The 24,056-nt window shown below is 32.6% G+C and overlaps 4 protein-coding genes across 18 annotated transcripts in view; 3 read left to right on the top strand and 1 right to left on the bottom strand.

Moving 5' to 3' along the window:
• Positions 1–2,917: 2,917 nt before the first annotated feature.
• The window catches only part of LOC107437330 (uncharacterized), a 92,172-nt gene continuing 71,033 nt past the window's right edge, over positions 2,918–24,056 (bottom strand). For 11 of the 15 annotated variants that reach the window (XM_087150013.1, XM_087149997.1, XM_087150029.1 and 8 more), the window contains 4 exons: positions 20,437–20,490; positions 18,334–18,420; positions 13,935–14,041; positions 2,918–5,023 (listed from right to left, as the gene is read on the bottom strand). In XM_087150013.1, the coding sequence (XP_087006139.1) occupies positions 13,982–14,041; positions 18,334–18,420; positions 20,437–20,490 (201 nt within the window). In that variant the 3' untranslated portion in view covers positions 2,918–5,023; positions 13,935–13,981. Of the gene's footprint in view, positions 5,024–13,934; positions 14,042–18,333; positions 18,421–20,436; positions 20,491–24,056 lie in introns of those variants that run through there. The other 4 variants (XM_087150016.1, XM_087150042.1, XM_087150054.1 and 1 more) reach the window with 2 other exon arrangements.
• On the top strand, positions 6,151–7,180 carry LOC147816667 (uncharacterized). Its single transcript, XM_087157148.1, has 2 exons — positions 6,151–7,071; positions 7,166–7,180. Exons 1-2 carry the CDS (start codon positions 6,151–6,153, stop codon positions 7,178–7,180), a joined length of 936 nt encoding a protein of 311 aa, XP_087013274.1.
• On the top strand, positions 7,354–8,622 carry LOC147816666 (uncharacterized). The gene has a single exon (XM_087157147.1). It carries the CDS (start codon positions 7,354–7,356, stop codon positions 8,620–8,622), a length of 1,269 nt encoding a protein of 422 aa, XP_087013273.1.
• Positions 8,778–11,333, top strand: LOC147816665 (uncharacterized). The gene is made up of 3 exons (XM_087157140.1): positions 8,778–9,748; positions 9,914–10,148; positions 10,254–11,333. The coding sequence occupies exons 1-3, from the start codon at positions 8,778–8,780 to the stop codon at positions 11,331–11,333; spliced, it is 2,286 nt and encodes a 761-aa protein (XP_087013266.1).

The following is a 24,056-nucleotide window of genomic DNA, read 5'->3' as shown; positions in this document are numbered from 1 at the left end:
CGGTGAGAGTTCTAACATTATTTATTGCGTATGGAAAGATTGAACACATATACCGCTATTCTAAATAATGGTGAAGTTATTAAATGTATAAAACAGCTAGTGTTTGTGTGAGTTATTTGTGAAAGTTTTTAACCCCAAAATTGCCACTAAAAGAGCAAAATTGATTCAGAGTGCCGTGCGTTGGACTTGGAAAGGTTTTTTTTTTTTACAGTTGTAAAAGATAAACCAGTATGTCTTATCTGCAATGAAGCTGTAGCCGTTTTTGAAGAATACAACATTAACCAACATTTTACGGCCAAGCACAAGAATGCCAACTACGAATACCAACAAAATGCAGAAACTATTCTTAAAAAATTATGAGGTCGACAAAATTTTTTCAAGAAGATAAACAGTGTCCAAGAAGCAACTACGCATGCAAGTTCCAATGTTGCTAAAAATAATAAATCTCTCGATGTTGGGGAGTTTGTAAAATAATGTATGCTCCAAGTTTGAGATGTTTTATGTCCAGACATGAAAAATAATTTTGAGGTTGTAAGCTTATCGCGAAAAACGGTGACTTCTAGAATCGAAGGCATCGACAAAAATTTGACATCATAATTAGAGTCAAAAATTGCACAATTTAAATTTTACTCAATAGCTATGAATGAAAACACTGATATAACTGATACTGCTCAATTAGTGTTATTTATAAGAGGCGTTGATGAGAACTTTGAAATTACCCAGACTGGCTAGCACATTCGCTCTTTAAAGGGAACTATAACGGGATGTGATATTTTTCGTGATTTTAAGGGCTTTTAACTTTGAGAGTGTCCGTAACAAAAATATGCAATATTATGACCGATGGTGCACCAAATATCATACGAAAAAAATCTGAACTATCCCGGGAATAACTTTACTTTTCTGCATTTTATATGAAACCCGTGCTTGATACTGCAGTAAAGCTTGTTACTACTATTCGATCTCGTGGGCTTACTCACAGGCGATTCCGAGATTTTCTTCAGTCCATGCGATCTGAATACTCTGATGTACTGTATTACACGAAATTAAGGTGGCTTAGAGTAGGATGTATTTTCGAGCGAGTTTGGCAGCTGAAAGCCGACATTATGTCGTTTTTCCATGAGAAACAGTCTTCAGCAGAGTGCGAAATATTAGAAGATACAAAGTGGCTTTCAAACTTTGCATTTTTCACAGATGTTGTTCGTCATATGAACAATTTGAATGTTAAGATGCAAAGGAAAAATCAATTCATCGATAATATTTAGGCCCATCTCAAAGCTTTCAAACTGAAGCTGTTTGCAGGGAGCTAGATAAGAACGACTTGTCTCATTTCTCGAGGTTAAATTCAATACCCTCAGTAAATAAAGAAAAGCTTAGGAATTATGAAGATGACTTGAAAAAATTCAATTTTGAGTTTGAACGCAGATTTCAAGATTTCAGTGCAATTCAAACAGAGTTAGACATTTTTATTATGCCTTTCAATGTAAATTGTGAAACAGTGAGGTCGGATTTGCAGCATGAATTAAGTTGCAATCTAACTATCATCTGAAAAAGTTGTTTCTAAATATGCCGAAGTTTGAGTCTTACAAATCATTACCAAAAGCTAGTTTCCAAAGTTTAATGTCTCATGCCTAGAAAATCAGTGCTATGTTTGTTTCATCTTATATATGTGAACAAGTGTTTTCTTCAACTATGAACCTTAAAAAAACAATTTCAGAAGTAGACTAATAGACAAGCATTTAGCCTCGTTCCTCAAAATAAGTACATCTCACTTCGAACGTCAATATAAGGAACTTTAAAAAATGAAATCGCAATTTCATTCATCACATTAAATATTTAAATTAAAACTTGTATATCGTTTTTTATTTTAGAAGTTTTTACTTAGCCCACCAAAATTTTTTTTCTTCCGATTTTTAACGATCGACTAAAAAAGTTAGCCCATTCCTGAACTAGACCATAAATACTTAAATATTGTGCCACATTGTAGGCCTCCTAATTTGCTTATAATTATTTCCTTTATAGTAGTACAGTATGTTATGATATAATACTTGACCGAATTTGATGATAGAGGTTAATAGTAAGGGGAGATAGGGGGCCATATAAATATATATACAGTGTATAAGCAACAATTTTTTACTTTTAACGCTATTATACGCACTTTGAAATGCAGGGGTAGGACTTTATACTAAACAATTTTTTGATACCTTTTGATATTTCTCAAAAAATATTTAGACAATCAGCTTTTGAATTTAGAAATGTTTAGTTCGTGCGATTTCTCATGCAGATCAATATAGTTTAAAGCTTTTTAAAGTTTGAGGGACCGACAATAAATTACAAATAGAAAAAACTGTTTTCGAACATCCTACGCCAAAACATGTAGTAATAAATTTGTAACTTAAACATTTTGTATCCTATATGCAATCATTGCTAAATATTAGCAATTAATAGCAAATAATATAATTGCCTAGCTTAAATATTTATGGATATGTAGACATTTTCATATGAAACGAGTTTTTTTTTTATTTTTTTTTTGCTGCCATAATTTTGAAATATTCAAGACTTTTTGATCAATTTAAAATTGATAACAAAATTATTGCTTTAAAATTTGAAAAAAATTCGTCTAGAACTGAGTCATTAAAGTTGCTCTTTTATACTGTGATTGCGCAGAAAAAATTTCTTCTCAATTTTGTAGTCAATTGTATTTCGCAACTAATTTTAAAAAGTCCGTTTTGAACATCTTAAAAATGTAATATAAACGTTAAAAGCAATTTGGGAGAACTTAATGTTCAGTGAAACATTACACAGGTTGCTCGTATAGCCTCCAGGTGAGTCTCTTTGTCAGCAGACCGGATTGTTTTCTTTTTGAATCTGTGTTGGTTTGTATGATCACTTTTAGTGATAATAAAATTAAGAATAAATCATTTGGGGTTAACAATTTATTTTCTACACAACAGCAGCTTTACAAATGAATGTAGCACAAACATGATATGATTTGGTAAATGTTCAATTGCACAATTCTATTTGTTCAGTCCACACTCTCTCCGTAGCTTAATTGTTTAATAACTTTTAGTGTTCAACCATTATAAAACAACGAATCATTTTCATCAAATCACATGAGCATCTCAGAGTTCGATGAATTTCGTTATATCAAATACAGTACTAAATATAAAGTTTTTGTTAAGTATACACAAATACTTGATCACATATACACTTGGAGTGAGTGTCCATCACTTGTTGAGACTAAAAAACAAGTTTCAGTAATCAATACTTGACTTCAGGCATACATCAACCAGAAATCTCATTGTATGCACGATAGTTTTGGTGATTCAAACCAACTAACATTGACCCTAAGTGCACTATGAATCTATGTGATCACGGATATTATACACGAATCGTTAGTGCGGAACTTATTCGTGACCACAGAAATCACGAGCGAATCCAAAGAGCGGATCTCATTATTTGTGACAACAGAAGTCACTCGTGAATCCAAAGAGCGGATCTTATTATTTGTGACAACAGAAGTCACTCGTGAATCCAAAGAGCGGATCTTATTATTTGTGACAACAGAAGTCACTCGTGAATCCAAAGAGCGGATCTTATTATTTGTGACAACAGAAGTCACTCGTGAATCCAAAGAGCGGATCTTATTATTTGTGACAACAGAAGTCACTCGTGAATCCAAAGAGCGGATCTTATTATTTGTGACAACAGAAGTCACTCGTGAATCCAAAGAGTGGATCTTATTATTTGTGACAACAGAAGTCACTCGTGAATCCAAAGAGCGGATCTCATTATTTGTGACAACAGAAGTCACTCGTGAATCCAAAGAGTGGATCTTATTATTTGTGACAACAGAAGTCACTCGTGAATCCAAAGAGCGGATCTCATTATTTGTGACAACAGAAGTCACTCGTGAATCCAAAGAGCGGATCTTATTATTTGTGACAACAGAAGTCACTCGTGAATCCAAAGAGCGGATCTTATTATTTGTGACAACAGAAGTCACTCGTGAATCCAAAGAGCGGATCTTATTATTTGTGACAACAGAAGTCACTCGTGAATCCAAAGAGCGGATCTTATTATTTCTGACCGCAGAAATTTCACGCGAATCCAAAGAGAGGGTTTATTATTGTTTACCGCAGAAATCACTCTCGAATCTAAAGAGTGGATCTTATTATTTGTAGCCATAGAAATCACTCGCGAATCCAAAGAGTGGATCTTATTTGTGACCACACAAATCGCTCGCGAATCTAAAGAGTGAATATAAGTGACCACAGAAATCGCTAGCGAATCCAAAGAGCGGATCTTATTATTAGTGACTACAAAAATCACTCGCGAATCCAAAAAGTGGATCTTATTATTTGTGAGCACAGAAATCGCACGAGAATCCAAAGAGCGGATCTTATTATTATTATTGACCACAGAAATCACTCGCCATTCCAAAGATGCATCTTATTTGTGACCACAGAAATCGCTCTCGAATCCATAGAGCGGATGACCACTGAAATTAGAATGCCAAGACAAGCATTGATTATATTTTGCAGGTCACTCCAAGTATACACGTGATGCCAAAAGACAATTCCGTTTTTTTATTTTATTAAATGAATTTTTGTGACTTCACAATTTGCTGCACCGTGAATAAACACAGCTGTTTTATCGATTTGTCCTCAAATAGATAATTCTTGTATTATATAGTACTTTATTTCAATCCAGAGATTATAATTATGTATAATTATAATGCCAGGATAAATATAAAAAAAATCAAAATTTTAGGTTACAATTCGTAAAAGTAATTTAAGAAAAAAAATGTTTCTTTGATGCTCAGCTTATTTCATGTGAATGCACGTCAAATGCCCGATGTTTAGTATAAAGTCTGAATTTTCTATAAATATAAATATATATATAATATGTGTATGCGGCTTGTATAAAGACTTGGTTCAAGCATAGATTCCAAAAATGAGTCTCTTCAATTTCGATGTCGACATCATCTTTTGTGCATATCACTGACAGTTCCACCAAACATCACCTGTAAAAAGCAAACAATTATTGTGGAATGAGTTAGTTTAATGAATGAGTTGTACACAGATGGCAGCACAAATGCTGATATAGATAGCAGCAGTGTTGTCATAAATATAATCTCTGATCTATAATAAAATATTAGTCTAGTTACAGCCTCCACCCAGGTATGTTGTTTTATTTCTTGTGACCTGCATGTTTAATTGTTTAATTATAAGCACAGATTTCGTGACGCTTCCCTTATCAATTTCTTTGAAAGAAAAATGCAAAAAATCAACATAATTTTTTTTATTTCATTAATAAATGCAAGGCACTAAAACAAAATATAGTACACAAGTTCTAAGTTGAAATTTAAATTTTTTTATGTGTAAAAAATATTTAATTCATCATCAGTTTATTATCCCAAATGATCTCGTGCAAATGAAAAAAGTTAAATATTTATCTTTGTACATGTTCACATCTTCATAATCTGAAAAATAATCTGCCTTAAGGTCTGGTTTCTTAGGACAAGCGCCTCATCTGGTCGTCAGCGGGATGTCAACGTCCCGCTGACGCCAACAAAATACTGGTTTGTTAGCTCAGCGTGAGCAGTCGGTCCAACGCAGACATTATCTCTCATTGCGCATGCGTTAATAACGTAAACAAATATTTATTTTCAATTTGTATTGATTTTGTTTTTGTCGACCAGTGTTTTAGAGAACAAATAATGACTTTGTCCAAGAAAAAACACATTATAGCTGAGCTAAATGAAGAGTGCTATGTTTAATGAAGAACCTATGTTTAATGTCCAAATCAAAATCTTGGCTGATTTCAATGTGTTGTTGGATGTTGTCCGCCATTGCTTCTGTGGTTAACGTTGTTCGGTCTTAGGCGAAGCGCCATCTGTAGCAATTGTTGTGAACTGCTCAGTTTCTCTTGAACTCTTGTTTGAGCCAGTCGTGGCTTCCATTGTAATAGTGTAATGATTTTGGTTATTTACAATTGTTAAAATAAAATATTGTTTGTTGAAATTTTCGTATTTAATGAACCAGCGCACTGTGTACAATCGTGTACATAATAAAGTGATCCTAGTGGAACCGGAGAATTTGAACTTTCGGTTTGTTGTGGAATGCGTAGTTTCATTTCGTTTTCTTCATAATGAGCAGTAGTAGTGAAGAAGACAAAAAATCAGAAAAGACTGTGCTTAGTCGCAGAAAGGGTTATTTGAAAGGTCGAATAACCAAATTAGAGACATTTGTTCGTGAGAAAGCCGAAACAGCTGGACTATTATTGCTTCAATGCAAATTAGAAAACGTTTTGGACACTTGTGATAAACTAGAGAAATTGAAACTGGATTATTATGCCACCCTCGATGAAAAACATTTGCCCAATTTTGAAGCTGAAATGGACAATTTAGAAGAGTCTATAGAACATATAAAGGTAAGCTTGCAAACCTTTATATTTAAGTTTCAACATAGTGAAGTGAGAGGCAATGATTCTATTGTAACTAAAGTGAATTTGAAGTTACCAGATATTAATTTGCCTACATTTAATGGACAAGTTGAGCATTGGTCAAGCTTTAAACAACAATTCGATAGTTTAATATCTAATAATTCTTCATTGTCTGATTTACAAAAGTTGATTTATTTGAGATCATCGCTTAAGGGCGATGCTAAATATATAGAAACTAGTGAAGATTCATTTGAATCTTTAATGAAAGTTTTAATTGATAGATATGAGAATAAGCGTATTGTGGTAAATAGTTATATTTCTAATATATTAAACTTAGAAAAGTTATCGTATGATTCCTTTAAAGACATAAGAAATCTTATTGATGTGTTAAACCGTAATTTAAGAGGTTTAAAACTTTTGAAATTAGAAGGTAACGATTTATGTTATCAATTGCTAATGAATATTATTCTACAAAAAGTAGATAAAAATACACGTAAGGAATTCGAAATGTCTCTAACAACTTCTGATTTACCCGAATGGGATAAGTTTTTGGACTTTCTTCATAAAAGAGCTCAGTTATTAGAGAATTTACAAGGTGTGCAGCCAAATAAATCGAAACTTCATCCCGTAAATAAAAGTAAATCTTTTATTCTAAAATCTAGTTTGAAATGTTTGTTGTGTAAAAAACCGCATGAACTGCATAATTGTCCATTATTTTTAGATCTTTCCCCTTTAAAAAGGTTTGAAGAAGTTAAAAAATTTAGGCTATGCATTAATTGTTTTGGTAATAACCATAAACTTTCTAATTGTTTTTCGAAAGTTAGTTGTAAAATTTGTAACTGTAAACATCACGAGTTACTTCATAGAGATAATTCTCGCCCGCTTGAAACTATTAAATCAAGTTCAGATATGCCAAAACAATCTCCCTCCCTGGCGCCAAATGTATTGAGTAATATTTCTGAAGCCGGTGAAATTGCTGACTCAGAGAAATCGAAAGAGAGTAGCGTCTCCCACGCATTCTCAACTCGTAGTTTAAATAGTAATAAATTAGTTCTTCTATCTACTGCCTTAATTAACATCTGGAGTCCGCTTAAAAATAAATATGTTTTAATAAGAGCATTGTTGGACAATGGCAGTCAGTCGAATTATTTAAATTCTGATACTTGTTTTGATTTGGGGTTGAAGCGAGAAAAAATAAATATTTCTGTTAGTGGATTGGGAGAGAATAAAATGAATGTTAAGTGGAAGGCGACTTCTTTGATTTGTAATAAGGATTTATCTTTTTCTTCGCAAGTTGAATTGTTAATAGTTCCTAGAATTACGGGCTTGATTCCATCGACTCCCATTAAAATTAGTGAGCATTTAATTCCTGATCGTGCGTTATTAGCTGATCCAAATTTTGAGATACCGAGTAAAATAAACATGATTATAGGAGCTGAGCTCTTTTATGATATTTTAAAGGAAGGAAAAACCAGAGTTTCTCCTAATTTGTTATTCCAAAATTCTGCTTTTGGTTTGATAGCAACGGGTAAGGTTCATGAGAACAATTTAAATTCCTTTTGCGGTTTAACACATACCTCTGAAAATATTGAAGATTCTCTTCAGAAATTTTGGGAAATCGAAAGTGTATCGTCAGATATGCTTACTGGTGAGGAGGAATATTGTGAAAATCATTTTTTAAAAACTCATTATCGCAACGAATGTGGTAGATATGTGGTTCAAATGCCACTCAAAAAGGATCCCCAATGTTTAGGTGATTCAAAGAAACTAGCTTTAAAGAGATTGAATAATATATATAGAAAGTTAGACTCTAATCCTGAACTTTGTAACTTATATAAAGACTTTATGCTTGAATATCAAAATTCAGGACACATGCAACTAGTTGACACCGATATTAATGTAAACGCTAGTTATTATATTCCCCATCTTTGCGTACATCGCCCTGACAAAACTACCACAAAATTGCGCGTCGTTTTTGATGCTAGTGCGCAAACATCGAGTGGTGAATCACTTAACTCTATACAAATGAAGGGGGGCGTGCTTCAGGATGATTTATTTTCAATTATGTGTAGATTTAGGAAACATCCTGTAGCCTTTACGGCTGATATTAGAGGTATGTTTCGCACTGTCTTAATTGATGAAAATCAACGAGACTTACAAAAATATTATGGAAATTGAATAAAGATGAAGAAGCTAAAATTTTCAAGCTCTGTACTGTTACCTATGGTACTACCTCTGCTCCATTTTTGGCAACGCGTGTCTTAAGACAAATTTCGATTGATGAAGGGAAGGATTTTCCCATTGCAGCTCGTGTCGTCCAAAATGATTGTTATATGGACGATGTAGTCTCGGGGGCTAATGATATTTCTTCTGCCTTAGAGTTAAAAAATCAGTTAATAAACCTTCTTCATCGGGGTGGCATGAATTTACACAAATGGTCATCTAATGAACAGTCCTTGTTAGAAAACTTACCGTATGAAGACCAGGAGTACCATTTCGATATTAAAAACAACGTTAAGACTCTCGGTGTGATATGGAACCCAAATGCAGACTTGTTTGAATTTTCAATTTCAGATAGCACTAATCTGACGAACTGTACTAAAAGAACTGTTTTATCGTGCATTTCAAGACTGTTTGATCCATTAGGCCTCTTGGGGCCGGTGATAGTGAAGGCTAAAATTTTTATGCAAAAGCTCTGGCTACAAAAACTGGACTGGGACCAGGCACTGCCAGACTGCAAGGTTAAGGAGTGGGAGAAGTATTCTTCCTCTCTTCTCTGTGTGAAAGACATTAAAATAGACCGCTGTGTAACGAATGGAACTGTTTCCTCCTTTGAAATCCATGGCTTCTGCGATGCTTCGCAAGATGCATACGGTGCAGCGATTTATTTACGATGTAAGAATGAATTGAATCAAGTGACTATTAACTTACTGTGCAGCAAGTCACGCATAGCGCCGATAAAAAAGTTGACGATTCCTCGTTTAGAATTATTGGCGGCTGAACTAATGTCCAAACTTCTACAGAAACTGTTAAAAGCTCTTCAAATGGATATACAAAGTGTCTACTTGTGGTCGGATTCAACCATAACTTTGGCGTGGATACGAACTGATCCAGGTTTGTTGAAAACTTTCGTATCGAATAGAGTGTCCAAGATTCAAGAAATCACTAGATTATTTAAATGGGGACATGTGCCTTCCGAAAGCAACCCTGCTGACCTCATTTCGCGTGGTGTTACTGCAGACAAAATCTCAACCTCTGAACTTTGGTGGAATGGCCCTTCCTTTCTAAAGACTGAGGACTATAAGCAATTCGAACATTCTCCTTCTTCCAGCGATGAATATATGGTTGAACTCAAGAAAAATTCTGATCTTAATTTTACTGTCTTTGAGAAAAACACTTTTATAATTGATTTTTTGAACAAAAGCAATAGTTATATGAAACTAATCAGAATCTTAAGTTTTATTTTCAGGTTTGTAAGAAATGCTAAAAACCCAGCAAAGAAAACTACGGGACCGATTTCGAGGGATGAGTTAAAATTATCCGAATTGTTTTTGATTAGAGAAGTACAGAGAGGTGAATTTTCTTCTGATATTGCAGATATTCAGAAAGGTACAATTTCTTCTAAGAGTAAGATTAAATCACTTAACGCTTTTTTAGATGTAGATGGAATATTGAGGGTGGGTGGTCGTTTGGCCCACTCGCAGGTAAGTTTCGATGCTAAGTTTCCCATTGTTTTGCCTGCGGGTCATAAGCTTACATATTTAATTTTGTTGTATTTCCATTTAAAAGATTTGCATCTTGGTCCCCAGGCATTACTTAATTCTGTTCGCCAAAGGTTTTGGCCAATTCACGGAAGAAATCTTGCCAGAAAAATAGTGCACGAGTGTGTTACTTGTTTTAAATTTAGACCTGTAGCTATTGATCAATTAATGGGTAATCTTTCATCTTATCGATTAAATCCTGAGTTCACCTTTAATAAATCAGGCTTAGATTTCTGCGGACCGTTTCTTGTCAAGCAAAAAAATCAAAGAAAAGTAAGTCTTCAAAAAATGTATGTAGCAGTTTTTGTGTGCCTTTGCACTCGGGCAGTACATTTGGAAATTGTCTCGGACTTAACAACTGAGGCCTTGATTGCCACATTAAAAAGGTTTTTTGCAAGAAGGGGGAAATGTTCTATGTTAATGAGTGATAATGCGAGTAATTTTTGTGGAGCTCGGAACGAGTTAAAACGGTTATATAGTTTAGCTCAATCCCCGGAACAAGAATTAATTGATTATCTGTTAACAGAAGAGGTTACTTGGAAATTTATACCGCAACGGGCCCCCCATTTCGGGGGTATTTGGGAAGCAGCAGTGACATCCTTTAAAACCCACTTTAAAAAGACAATTGGAATTTCAAAACTAACCCTTGAGGAATTTTTGACCCTTGTTACGCAGATAGAGGGAATTTTAAACTCTAGACCAATTACCCCATTATCTACAAATGCAAATGATATGAACGCTCTGACGCCAGGTCATTTTTTAATAGGGCGTCCAATAACTGCCCCCATAGAACCCGAAATCACTCAAATTCCAGATAACAGATTGTCTAGATGGGAAAGAGTTACAAAATTGACTCAAAATATTTGGAAAAGGTGGCAAAGAGATTACTTGTCTAATTTACACGAGCGAACTAAGTGGCAATTTTCGAAGGATAATGTTACCCCTGGTACAATGGTTCTAGTTAGGGAAGATAATCTTCCAGTATGTCATTGTGTAATTGGTAGAGTTGAAGAAACTATAGCTGGCAAAGATAAAAAGGTTAGGATTGTTTTAGTGCGAACTCCTAAAGGTTTATTTAAAAGACCAATTCATAAATTGAGTATTTTACCTATTGAGGACAATAAATAGTTTGGTAATAATTGTAACCTCATTGAATTATTTTTTGTTTATATTTGTATTGTATCATTGTATTTTAATAATTTCCTTTAAATTTGGAATTGTGCATTCATTTAATATTGGAACAAATATTTTTCTACAGTCCATAATTTTATTCTATTAATTGAAATCAAATATTTCTAATAATTTTATTGTGATTCTTATAGTTTCAATGCATATTAGTTATTGTTGAAATATGTTAAATATTTCAAGGGGCCGGCATGTTCGGTCTTAGGCGAAGCGCCATCTGTAGCAATTGTTGTGAACTGCTCAGTTTCTCTTGAACTCTTGTTTGAGCCAGTCGTGGCTTCCATTGTAATAGTGCAATGATTTTGGTTATTTACAATTGTTAAAATAAAATATTGTTTGTTGAAATTTTCGTATTTAATGAACCAGCGCACTGTGTACAATCGTGTACAAACGTCACGTTGTAATCCAACTTCAGTTGAGTTGGACGGCAATTGTAGTTCAAGATGAGCGTTCGATGACGTATACTATCAAACTCACAAATGGACCAATCAGAGGTTAGCGCAGATTTCCAGCTGACGGCGTCCTGTCCTAAGAAACCAGGCCTTTACTTCTGCTCGTGAACGCCATTTTTTAACTCTTTTTTTCCTATGTAAATTCATCAACCATCATACATACAACTGTACAAAACACATCTGCAGTCCCACAAATAGCAAAATCCCAAAACAAATATTGGCAAACTGCCAATCACAGTAGATTATTATTACTCTTTGTTTTGCTTCCCGCCCAATAAAAACGTGATAAAACAAAACGTATTGACGAATTCTGCTATGCCCGAGTTTACTCGGGATAATAAATATTTGCAGTATATACACATACCCGACTTAACTCGGGATAATCAGCGAAGCGGTTAAAGAGCACACGTGTTCATGTTTTTAAAATTTAAATCACTAATGCGTAAATTGTTAAAAAAAAACAACTAAAAAACCAATGCAATTTTCTTTTTACGTAGGCAACAAAGAACTGAAATATCAAGGGAGTGAGCAGTCCTTAGCAAGAGCGCTTACATGCTGAATAAAAAATATCACTTTTGCAACGTAAAGCTTATAAGATGGGTAGAAATGAAAAGTGGCTGAAAAATATTACAACTTAGCAATTTACGCGAGTGTAGCAATAATTTAAATTTCATAATTTCTGTTGAAGCATTCATGTAGATCAGTCATTTTTCATTTGGTTTTTATTCATTAGAAGAATTAAAGGAGTTTAAAGTAAAAATAGAAAATGTGTCGACACTGAAATTTGTGTCAATAAAATTTTAATGTATAGAAATGTTTATAAGTACTGAATGAAAAGAAATCAAATGAAATATTTATAAGCCATACCATGTACAGATTTTGATAACTTAATTTTAAAAAGAGTATCAGTAGACATGCAAAGCCAAACAAAAATAAACAAGAAGCCTGCTCGAATTTGGAAGAAATCCGAAAGACACTGCAATAGCAGTTACGGAGTTAGGCGAACATAGCGATGTATTTGGCAAGACAAAAGGAAACTAAGTTATTTGAACAAAACAAAAATATTTCGAACCAGCTTATTTCGAATAATGCTACTTAGAAAGGCATAGTGTTGTTGTTGTTAATTTACGTCGCACTAGAGCTGCACATTGGGCTATTGGCGACGGTCTGGGAAACATCCCGGAGGGTGATCCGAAGACATGCCATCACAATTTTGATCCTCTGCGGAGGGGATAGCTCCCCCGCTTCGGTAGCCCGACGACCTGCGCGCGAAGTCGAGCACTTTACGGTAGCACAGCTTAACGAGGACCCATACCGTACACACTCGGTCCTTACGCAGACTGATCCAAGTGGTCACCCACCCGCACACTGACCGTAGCCAGCGATGCTTGACTTCGGTGATCTGCTGGGAACCGTGTCTTAACGATCAGTCCACTGCGGGACGAAAGGCATAGTGCTAAATTATAGTTTCGCAACGAAGAATTGCAATTGGGTACTTGAACTGCAAGAAAAAGACACGTGACCTATGACGTCAGCGCCAGCTGATCGTTTATAAGTAAAATGACGTGTTAAAATTGAGCTAAGTTTCTCCACATAAGTTAAAATGGTAGTTAAAGTGAAGTTAATAAAATACAGGGTCATTTGGCACATTGAATTTGAGGAAGTATATTTCTTTTTCGTCGATGTCTTTTGCTTAACTCAGATTTTATTAGTTTCCGAATTTTATTGAAAACCGTCATATATTTTTATTTTGTGTACCTGGCAACTTTGACACATTATTAGTTTGTTTAGGTTCTACATCGCTTCGTGCCTGTCTTTGTGTGAAGTAAAAAATATATAGAGTGAAAGAATTGAAATCTTTGTGAAAGAATATAGAATGTGCCACTTAATAGAATTGATACTTGAAGGGGCTTGCCTAACTCGAAATAAAATGGAAAGAACAATTGCTAACGTAAACAAATGCCACGTTTCAACAACCAATCAGGATCGAGATACTCACACTACGTCACTTGCAGGTATCTCATCAGCTTATGATGATATATCGATTCAATTAGTTTAAAATAAATTATTTGGGACTCAAATACCCACGTACCTTTGAGGCAGTGTGTAAAGCTAATTGGTCATCAATCAGTTTCTCTCCTAGACATCTGGTCCAGTTGGGTATGGTCCTGGGGGATGTGCACCAGGAGGAATAGGACCCTGTTTAAAAATAAATTGATCAATTGATTAGAAGACCAACAAAAACTAAATCAAAAACCTTTTTTTTTTTAAATCAAATTTTTCAAAGTGTTGTTGTTGACAAACAAATGGCTTACAATGGCGTCGAAATAACATGGCGACTGTCGGGAAACTAGTTTCCTGTGATTTGATGCAAATATGACTATGGTATGTCATTCAAAAAAGATCGGTGCCCAATATTGCCCAAGTCATCCGTACTAATAATCAAATTGTAAGTTAACGAATAACGATTCCATCAAAACATTTTGATGGTTTATGCTGGTTTCAGTGCGGTTTATGCTGGTTTCAGTGAGATTCATGACGATCCAACATCATTTAATGGTCACCAACATCCAAAATTTTCCATTATGCGTTCATGGTTTTTGATATGTCAACAAACTTTCATCATTCTATGATGGAAAATGCTACTGTAATACTATGATGGTTAACAATCAAGAGAAGTTTGATTTTCATGGACCAACTATCCAGGATGATCCGTGATAGTTCCAACAATACATCTCCATGATCTATCAAAACGATTTTTTTTTTTTTACGTTGGCCCATCAAAAATCAGTCCGAATTCCTACTTTTGGGGGGGGGGATTTATTTATGTTTGTTGCCATCAAAAATATAATGGTTCATGATGGATTTATTGAGGATTACCATCAGGATGTTTGTTTATCAATGAAAAACCATTAAAAATTTTGGCTTGGTTTTAACGCGGACATTTCTGCTGCATCACCTATGCAAACTTAAAAAAAAATTTATTTAAATCTGAATAATAACGTCGAAAACAGTGAAAAATTAGAAATAATGTTAATAAAAGGAAAAAACAATTGAAAATAACTAAATTATAGATATGAGAGATGTTTGTTTATCAATGAAAAACCATAAAAAATTTTGGCTTGGTTTTAACGAGGACATTTCTGCTGCATCACCTATGCAAACTTAAAAAAAAATTAATTTAAATCTGAATAATAACGTCGAAAACAGTGAAAAATTAGAAATAATGTTAATAAAAGGAAAAAACAATTGAAAATAACTAAATTATAGATATGAGAGATGTTTGTTTATCAATGAAAAACCATAAAAAATTTTGGCTTGGTTTTAACGAGGACATTTCTGCTGCATCACCTATGCAAACTTAAAAAAAAATTAATTTAAATCTGAATAATAACGTCGAAAACAGTGAAAAATTAAAAATAATGTTAATAAAAGGAAAAAACTATTGAAAATAACTAAATTATAGATATGAGAGATGTTTGTTTATCAATGAAAAACCATAAAAAATTTTGGCTTGGTTTTAACGCGGACATTTCTGCTGCATCACCTATGCAAACTTAAAAAAAATTAATTTAAATCTGAATAATAACGTCGAAAACAGTGAAAAATTAAAAATAATGTTAATAAAAGGAAAAAACAATTGAAAATAACTAAATTATAGATATGAGAGATGTTTGTTTATCAATGAAAAACCATAAAAAATTTTGGCTTGGTTTTAACGCGGACATTTCTGCTGCATCACCTATGCAAACTTAAAAAAAAATTAATTTAAATCTGAATAATAACGTCGAAAACAGTGAAAAATTAAAAATAATGTTAATAAAAGGAAAAAACAATTGAAAATAACTAAATTATAGATATAAGAGATGTTTGTTTATCAATGAAAAACCATAAAAAATTTTGACTTGGTTTTAACGCGGACATTTCTGCTGCATCACCTATGCAAACTTTAAAAAAAATTAATTTAAATCTGAATAATAACGTCGAAAACAGTAAAAAATTAAAAATAATGTTAATAAAAGGAAAAAAAAACAATTGAAAATAACTAAATTATACATATGAGAGAAAAGTAAGATACACATAATTAAATACAATGGAAAATTAATTTTGTGGCATTTTAGACATAAATGATAGTATTTGTTTTCTTTTATTTAGAAGTTTTCTTTTATCAGGTTGTGCAACCGAATTTATGCTAAAAAACATCGCTAGAAGACAGAAAAGTCTCCCAATAGTTTCCTTTTCCAGAAAATAGTTGCTTGTTTAGTCTTTTCAGGAAGAAAAAAAAGTTGCCGCAGTCGCTTCAGGCCAAAAATTGTTGCAATAATCGCATTTTAGTCGCCTGTGTCGACCCTGAAGTCCATATTTTAACCTGCAAAAAGAGGCAAAGTAAGGCATACTTTATTTGAATACTTTGTTTCAAAAACCGATGTTGAGTCTCTAAAGATGCGGAAGAGCCACTATCTGGCGAGTCAAAAAAACAGTCGAAAACTAATTATACTCACAATTCACCATTTCTCTATTTAAATTTATCAGGAACTTTCTGAACCTGATTCTTTTAAACAAAACTAATACCTCACAAAACGTTATTTGTTTAAAGTTTGTTTATTGCTTTTAAATATTTAGTCAGCCCACGACTCTGTGAATTGTATGGTGAACCTTTTTTACGCATGTTTTTAAACTACGTATGTTATTTTAAATAAGTAAAAAAAAAAGCAAATTTTTGACTGAATCGATCAAATAGCTCTAGAGAAATGAGCATGTAAACATTTTACTTCTTTTTAAGTTTTAATACTCAGAAACTATTCGAAAGATTTCATTTTTTTATTACTATTTTATCATTTAAAATGACAAAACTTAAAATAAGGTAAAATTTATGCATCTCAAAGTTCGAAATTGTTTGAACTATAATTTTATCAAATCATAATAATAAAAAAGAAACATTCCAAAATTCTAATCTTTGCTTCAAATTGTTTTCAGCTTTACAATCGCGTGCAAAATTGTATAGTTTCTTACTCAGTTCCAGATATATAGCGAAATACCCAAAATAAACGTGAAGAGGATTTCGGTAATTACCATATTTTGATTTACTCCCATATTCGAAGTCTATCTCCCATATTTTTGAAGGTCGAAAATGCATATTTATTTTGAGAAAATTGTTGATGGTCCCATCAAAAAATTCTGCTGGTTTCAGTCACGATGGTCAAACATCATTTGATGATCCAACCATCTAACATTTTCCCGTACGTGTTCATGGTTTTTGATATGCCAATAAACTTTCATCATTCCATGATGGAAAATGCTACTTTAATGCTTTCAGATGGTTAACCATCCAGAGAAGTTTGATTCTCATGGACCTACAATTCATTATGATCCACTATGGTTTCCTGATACTACTTACAACTATAGGGGAGAGTGGGGTCAATTGTAACATTTTTTACTTAACTATTTTTAACTAACAAAAAATCCAATATATTATTAGTATTAATTGACAGACGAGTAAAGTAGACTATCCTCTACTAGAAAAAAAATAAATACCTGATTTTAAATGTTATTATATTAGTTATTAACAATTTTTGACAGTCGAGCACTTGTTACAATTGTCCCCACTTACGGGGTCAATTGTAACAGTTCATAAATTCAACTAAAACATAGTTAATTATACAGATTATCATAGTTGTGATATATTTCTTTATTGATCAGAATAGTAGTGATATTTTAGGAGTAAAAATAATAATGAGCAGAGACCTAAAGGGTTAAACTTTAAGGGGTTAAAAATTTTAATTTATGCTGTGAAAGGTGACAAATAAAATAATGCACATGCAACATAATATAAATGCTATAGGAAACTATTGGTGGTTCTTAAAGACTTAAGTAATGGTTTGTAAACATAAGATTATTTATTTTCAGCTGTTACAATCGTCCCTTTACTTATTGTTAAAATTGTCCCCAAGACGCCACTTCAGCTTCATTTGTTAAAAACAATGCTAGTTAATTAGCAAAACTAATCTCTTTTTTTATTGAAATGTTAATTAAGGTGTCCACTTACATATTCGGTTACTAATTTTTATTTGCTTAAACAAAATTACTTTGTTACAATATAATATTCTAATACCAAAAAAAGTACTTGCGTGGCGTGAAAATATCTTTTGTGATCTAACTCTTTCAAAAGTACATAAAAATGATTGCCATCAGGGGTGTAAATGTAGATTTATTAAATACACCTTGTGCGCCACCTAGGAACCAAATCTAGAACCCGACACTCGAAATTTTTGCTCTGTTATAATCGTACCCTGTTACAATTGACCCCACTCTCCCCTACATTTCCAGTATACAAACTATACAAACCATCATGATGGTTTAATGGGAAATTTCTAATAATTTAATCCCTGTCATTAAGTGTTTTTGAAATCATTTATTGGTCTTTATTTACTTTGTCAATATAGGTGGACGATCATTCTGTACTAATATAAAATAACTATTTAAAGACTTACTCCACCAGGTGGAGGTTTCCATCCACATCCGGGTAGCGGTAGACCATCGGGTCCCAGTGGACACGGGGCATCCAGTCCTGGAACACCCTAAGAATTACAACTGTCTTAGTACATCATGCAAAACACCCACGAGTTTCTTGAAAATGCACAGCACATGTTCCATAACTATCTAACGAATCACTTATGTGGGATTCAAAACTGATTTGATTACCGGATGAAACTGATAAGAGACAATTTCATCAGGCAATCGAAAAAGCACTTAAAAGATTCGCACATATTTTGATAGTTTGTATTTTCTTCTAAATTACAATTTGTGACCCCTCACAATAAAAAAAATACTTATTAAGGACAATGTATAAAAAGTCAATGACAGCTGGTAAACAATGTGTCTAAATTTTCATTGTTGTGTTTAAACTATTGTACCTGGAATAAAGCAATTTCGAATATCCTAAAACACTGCCCCAATGTACTGAATGCGACACGTAATATAAGACAGTATTTTCAAACGATTTTATGTGTAATGTGAAGAATATATTTCTCTTGTTCTATGAAACATTTTTATAAAAATGTCTTTATTATCACTAATTACAGTTTATGAGGGCGGTATGCTTTAATATTTCTAAAATAGATTTGCTGGAACGAAATTAAAGAATATGTGAAGAAAAATGTGTCGTCTGTTAATAAATAAAAGCGCATACATTGAAACTTACTCAGTTTAAATTATCGTCAGAAGGCCTATTTGTTAACATATCCAATTATCTTCTATAATTTTTGGTTATAACTGACTTCAACTTAACCGAAAACTTATCACTTTTTCGTCGCATTCCTACAATATTTTTCTTGGTGATTAAAATTTTAAATTGTCAACATTAATTTAACTGTAAATTTAACTGCAATGCAAAGCAAAGTTCCAAAAATCGGTCGCTTATTTATTGCTGTTAACGTGACACGTGTATTGTTGCGTCTTTACAAGTTAATAAATCTTAAAGAAAGATGTTAATTTATGACAGAAACGAATGTATTTAAACACTTTCCTTTGAATGCTTCCAATTCAATTTTTGGTCGCCTCTCCCATCATTATCGAACATATTAAATCCATGAAGATAATTTTATTCTAAAATGCACGTCATCCTCTTACTCTTAGCTTTACAAATAGGAAGCCATTCTTTACGTTTTTATAGTAACATTTTAAATGAAATATTCTGAATAACGGGTGGCTTTTTTCAAAGGTTATTTCGGAGTTCTTTTTTACAGAATTTATCACATGTTTTGTTTCTCTGTTAAACAAATTTTTGTGCTCTGTAGGAATTAATAATGTAGGAAGCATCGTTCTTAAACACTCTGAATTGCATAATAATATTAGAGATAAATGAATACTTTGGGTCTAAAGGTTGGCATAATATTTCATTTGGTTAAAGATTTCAATGCATTTTTCATGCGGAAAGCCGAGATAGCTCAGGTGGTAGATCGTTCACCTTCCAATCAAGTGAACCGGGTTCGATTCCAGCGACGGTACGAATCCCTCACTCAGTTCGCACCGACCACAGTGCTGTCGTAAAAATATCGTCAGTGGTAGACGGATCATGGATTATAGTCCCCTTGCCGTCGACCTAACCGTGGGAGATTGTCGTAGTTCACCTCTCCATATAACGCAAATGCTGGTTAGTTCCATCAAAAAGTCCTCCACGAAGAAGAATTTCTTTCAATATTTGATCAATCCCTTGTCTTCTGGATTGGGTTCAAAATGACAAGACTACGGATTTGAACATTAGTAATCGTAAAACCAAAAATTTGGGTCGGCTGTTCAACGACGGTCATAAAATAAATAAAAAAAATTATCGAAAAGAAATATAATTTTACTTATGGTTATAAAATGCAATCCATTAATATTAAGCTTCCAGGTGAAATCTTTACAGGTATGAATAATTTTCCCAGCAAACGATGACTATTTATAAAAATAATATAGGTATACCATTATACTTAAAATTAAATACAAAAGTAGGATTTTAAAAAATTCTTTGGAGAAAAAAAAAATTTGATAATTTGTATCACAGCATCATTTTGTCGATATATAAAAATTGAAAGAAAGGAAAAAAAACTTACTTGGTCACCTTTTTCTCCTTTTTCACCTCTTTTTCCTCGCTTACCTCGCAGTCCCTATAAAATAATGCAACCATTAAAACAAATTAACAAGAAACCTGTTTTTTTTTTTTAAGTATCCGATGGCCAATTTGGATTACTCATAAAATAAAAGAATTCATCTTTCTAAAAATATAACTGATAGTTTAACTCTTTTTTTTTTCTCCAAGCAAAGCTATATTAAAATATTTTTGCGATTGACATTGATTTATAAAAAGAAGTTCATTTACCTAAATTAATTCGGTTTTCAAGAACTTTTTTCGGTGGCAAGGCCAAATTTCTACCTACTGTATAGAATTGCTCTGCGTATAACCGAATTTTTATGTACCGTCATTCGGGGCTACTTTGTGCAGGATTTCGCAGTTTTTGAACTTTGACATGTAAAAAAACTATGTTAATTCAAACTTTAGTAAAATTTATCGATATTATATTCATAACTGGACTCAGACGAATGAATTTGATCAATATTGGCATTATTTATATGTGATATTTACGAATAATAAGTCAAAACATACCTTGCACAAAGTAGCCCCCAAATGGGGCTACTTTGTGCAGCGATAGGAATTCAGTTTAATAATCATGTTTTCAGTAAAATATTGATATAAAATTGTTAAAAAAGTTAATTGTTGACATTTTTGAAGACAAAAACATCAAGATATGTAAAGATATTAGTTTGAATATAATTTTCAGCGTTAAAAAACCATTTTTTTTTTTGAAGAATTTTTTCTTAAAAAGAATGTTTATTTCAAAACATTTGAGTTTAAACAAAAGGAAACCATATACTTTTTTTAACATTGAAATGGATGATATTTCAAAAATAATAGTAATTACATATTCATTAACATTTATAATATTGATAAATTTGAACATAACATGCTTGAATGAACACGACAGAACTTGCACTTCAGTTTCTGTCAAAATCACCTGATGTTCTATAAAATATATTTTTATGTGTTAAATCGTTTGATTAATTCTTTAGAAGAAAAATAATAGTTTAACAGCACGTTTCACGTGTTTTTTGTGAATTTTATTAGAGATAGTATTTCTGTGGATTTTGTACTTCCAAGAAGCTTCTGCAATCGACATACCACCAGCAACTGCTTGCAAACATTGTTGCAACTTTTCTAAAGTGTAATCAAGGTAATTTCTCGTTCGAGGTATTTTTTTTTATAACGTCTGACAATTTTTCTGCCGAAAAAAAAATCGAATGAAACTTTGCACAAAGTAGCCCCACAGTGCATTTTTTTTCATTTTCCGTTTATTTGTTATTAATTTTAAATTTTTTTTAACGCTAACATGATATAATTGTTTATTAATGTACAAATGAAAAATTTTGCACTTACGACAATTGTTTTATCAACGTCTTTGCATTTCACAGCTAAAGTTTCCACGCACACTTTTCGACATCCGACGTCCTCGGAAAATTGTTGACATTGGATGAACGAAACACACTCTGAGATTGTTTTAAAATTCAAAATTTTTTTTGTAGTAATAGAAGAGACTTCTATCTTCAAATTCCACACATTTTTAACGTGAAATAAACATAGTACTGAATAGCAGCACTTGAAAAATGCCGAATTCGAATTTGCACAAAGTAGCCCCCGCCGCACAAAGTAGCCCCGAATGACGGTACTGTCTTTATAGCTACAAATAAACTAGATGAGAAATGATCAAATGAAGGAACGATAAAGCAAAAAACTGCTTCTTGATCCCACTCTAACCTTTACTGTTACCAGTGTTAGTGTAAAAAGCTTCATGGGTGTTATTTTTAATATTCTCTGTAGATATCAGAATGAACCATAGGTGGGAGAATAACTTCCCATTAACATTTAAAATATAAATATACTTACCAAGGAAAGGGGAAAAAATGTATTTACCCTTAGGTGGACATACTCGTCAGTTTAGAATTAAAACATTATTTAACACTAAACATACCAATACTTAATCTATATCTATTTCTACCATAGCCAGTCAAATGACCGGACCTTATTTCTTGATTGAATGTATGAAATATGGATGCTAGAAAGGAAATAAACTATTATAATTAAACAAAATTGCATATTGCCAATTTTTATGTAACACCAAGAATAAGAATTTTTGCTCAACGCATTTTTTACATGAACAGGGCTTTTCCATTGTACATTTTCAGCAAACATATTTCTTCTAATTATTATTATGATTAATATTATTTCTTCTAAGAACGTGTGCTGTCTTGATTGTTTCGACACTTTTCTGGGTAAAAACTAACGGTTAGTTAGAAATGAAGTAAAGTTGTCAACATAAAATATAAGCTACTTACCAAAACATTTAGTTTTTGTCACTTTTTCTGATACAAAAATGCCAATCTAAAATTTTAGATACTTTTTTTTAAATTTCAATTCACAGTTATTCTGATTGAACTAACTATACAACAGTCTATGCAGAAATGTGCAACTCATCGAATGCAATACCTTGAACATGCATTACAATATACTTTCTGATTCAATAACCTCATAAAGCAATAAATTGTTCTCCCGGTCAAATGACCGGCTGTGGCAGAAATAGGTATACGACAAGTATTATTCGAAAAGAAAAAAATATTTAAAACAAAATAATAATAGAATATTAACTGTATATGATTGTTAGAAAAGGTCATGAAGTCAAATGTACAAAAACGATAAGATAAGCGCATTTGAAAAAAAAATTCAGTAGATTTTGCAACTCAATAAGAAGAAATAAATGCAAAACAATTCTAATCATTGTAGAGACTTAAAACAATTCAAATAGGGAACGGTTTTTATCTCTATTAAGATTTTTCTTTATTTTTAAAAACTTCAATATAAATTTTAAGATTTATAAATCTCAATATGTAATCTTTATCTCTCTCTCTCCTTTTCTACTTTTAATTAAAATCTACTCGAGCGCGAGCTCATAAAATAAAGATCTCGTGAGAGAAAGATACATTTTTTACAACAATGAATAATATTTAGAGCAAAAAAATCTCAAAAAGAGCCCAAAAATACACATTTGCAATAACTTTAGATATGCAATAACTTTTTGTTTCCCGTTAAAATTAAAATGCAGAATGATCAAATTCAAACTCCGTTGTTGTAATTCAGAGGGCAGTAAATCTACTTAGATGTTTTTTTTATTTACCAAAACAGTTTAATACTGGAGAACAATTTTTTGTTGTTGCTGTTTTCTGTTGCTGGAGATTATTTTAAGGGATCTTGGAGTTTTTAACGTGTCACTGATTTCAAATATGCAATCGGTTTCTCCATCCATGCAAATTTAATTATTTTTCGAAATGACATTTTTAACCTTTTTTTTTTTGGAGAAATATGCAAGTTTGAAAACGTTATTTGTAACAGAGGCTCACATAAATGCTGCAACAAACTTCTAAAGGAGTTAAGGCACATCATCAGGAATAAAATTGCGCAGAAACCAGTATCCCGAAATATCGTCATAGACCCATAGGAGTGCTTCCCCTATGCATAGTAGAGGGATATATTTTTAACCCGCGTTCATATGGAAGTTTTCAACCGCACTTGATCCCTCTGTTACCTTGGAAAACTGGATTTACACAAGGTAATAATATGTTACAC

This window comes from Parasteatoda tepidariorum, chromosome 1 (assembly GCF_982258835.1).
Source record: "Parasteatoda tepidariorum strain Cologne lab strain chromosome 1, Ptep-v5.0, whole genome shotgun sequence".
NCBI lineage: Eukaryota > Metazoa > Arthropoda > Arachnida > Araneae > Theridiidae > Parasteatoda > Parasteatoda tepidariorum.
This window is presented reverse-complemented; position numbering and strand designations above follow the sequence as displayed.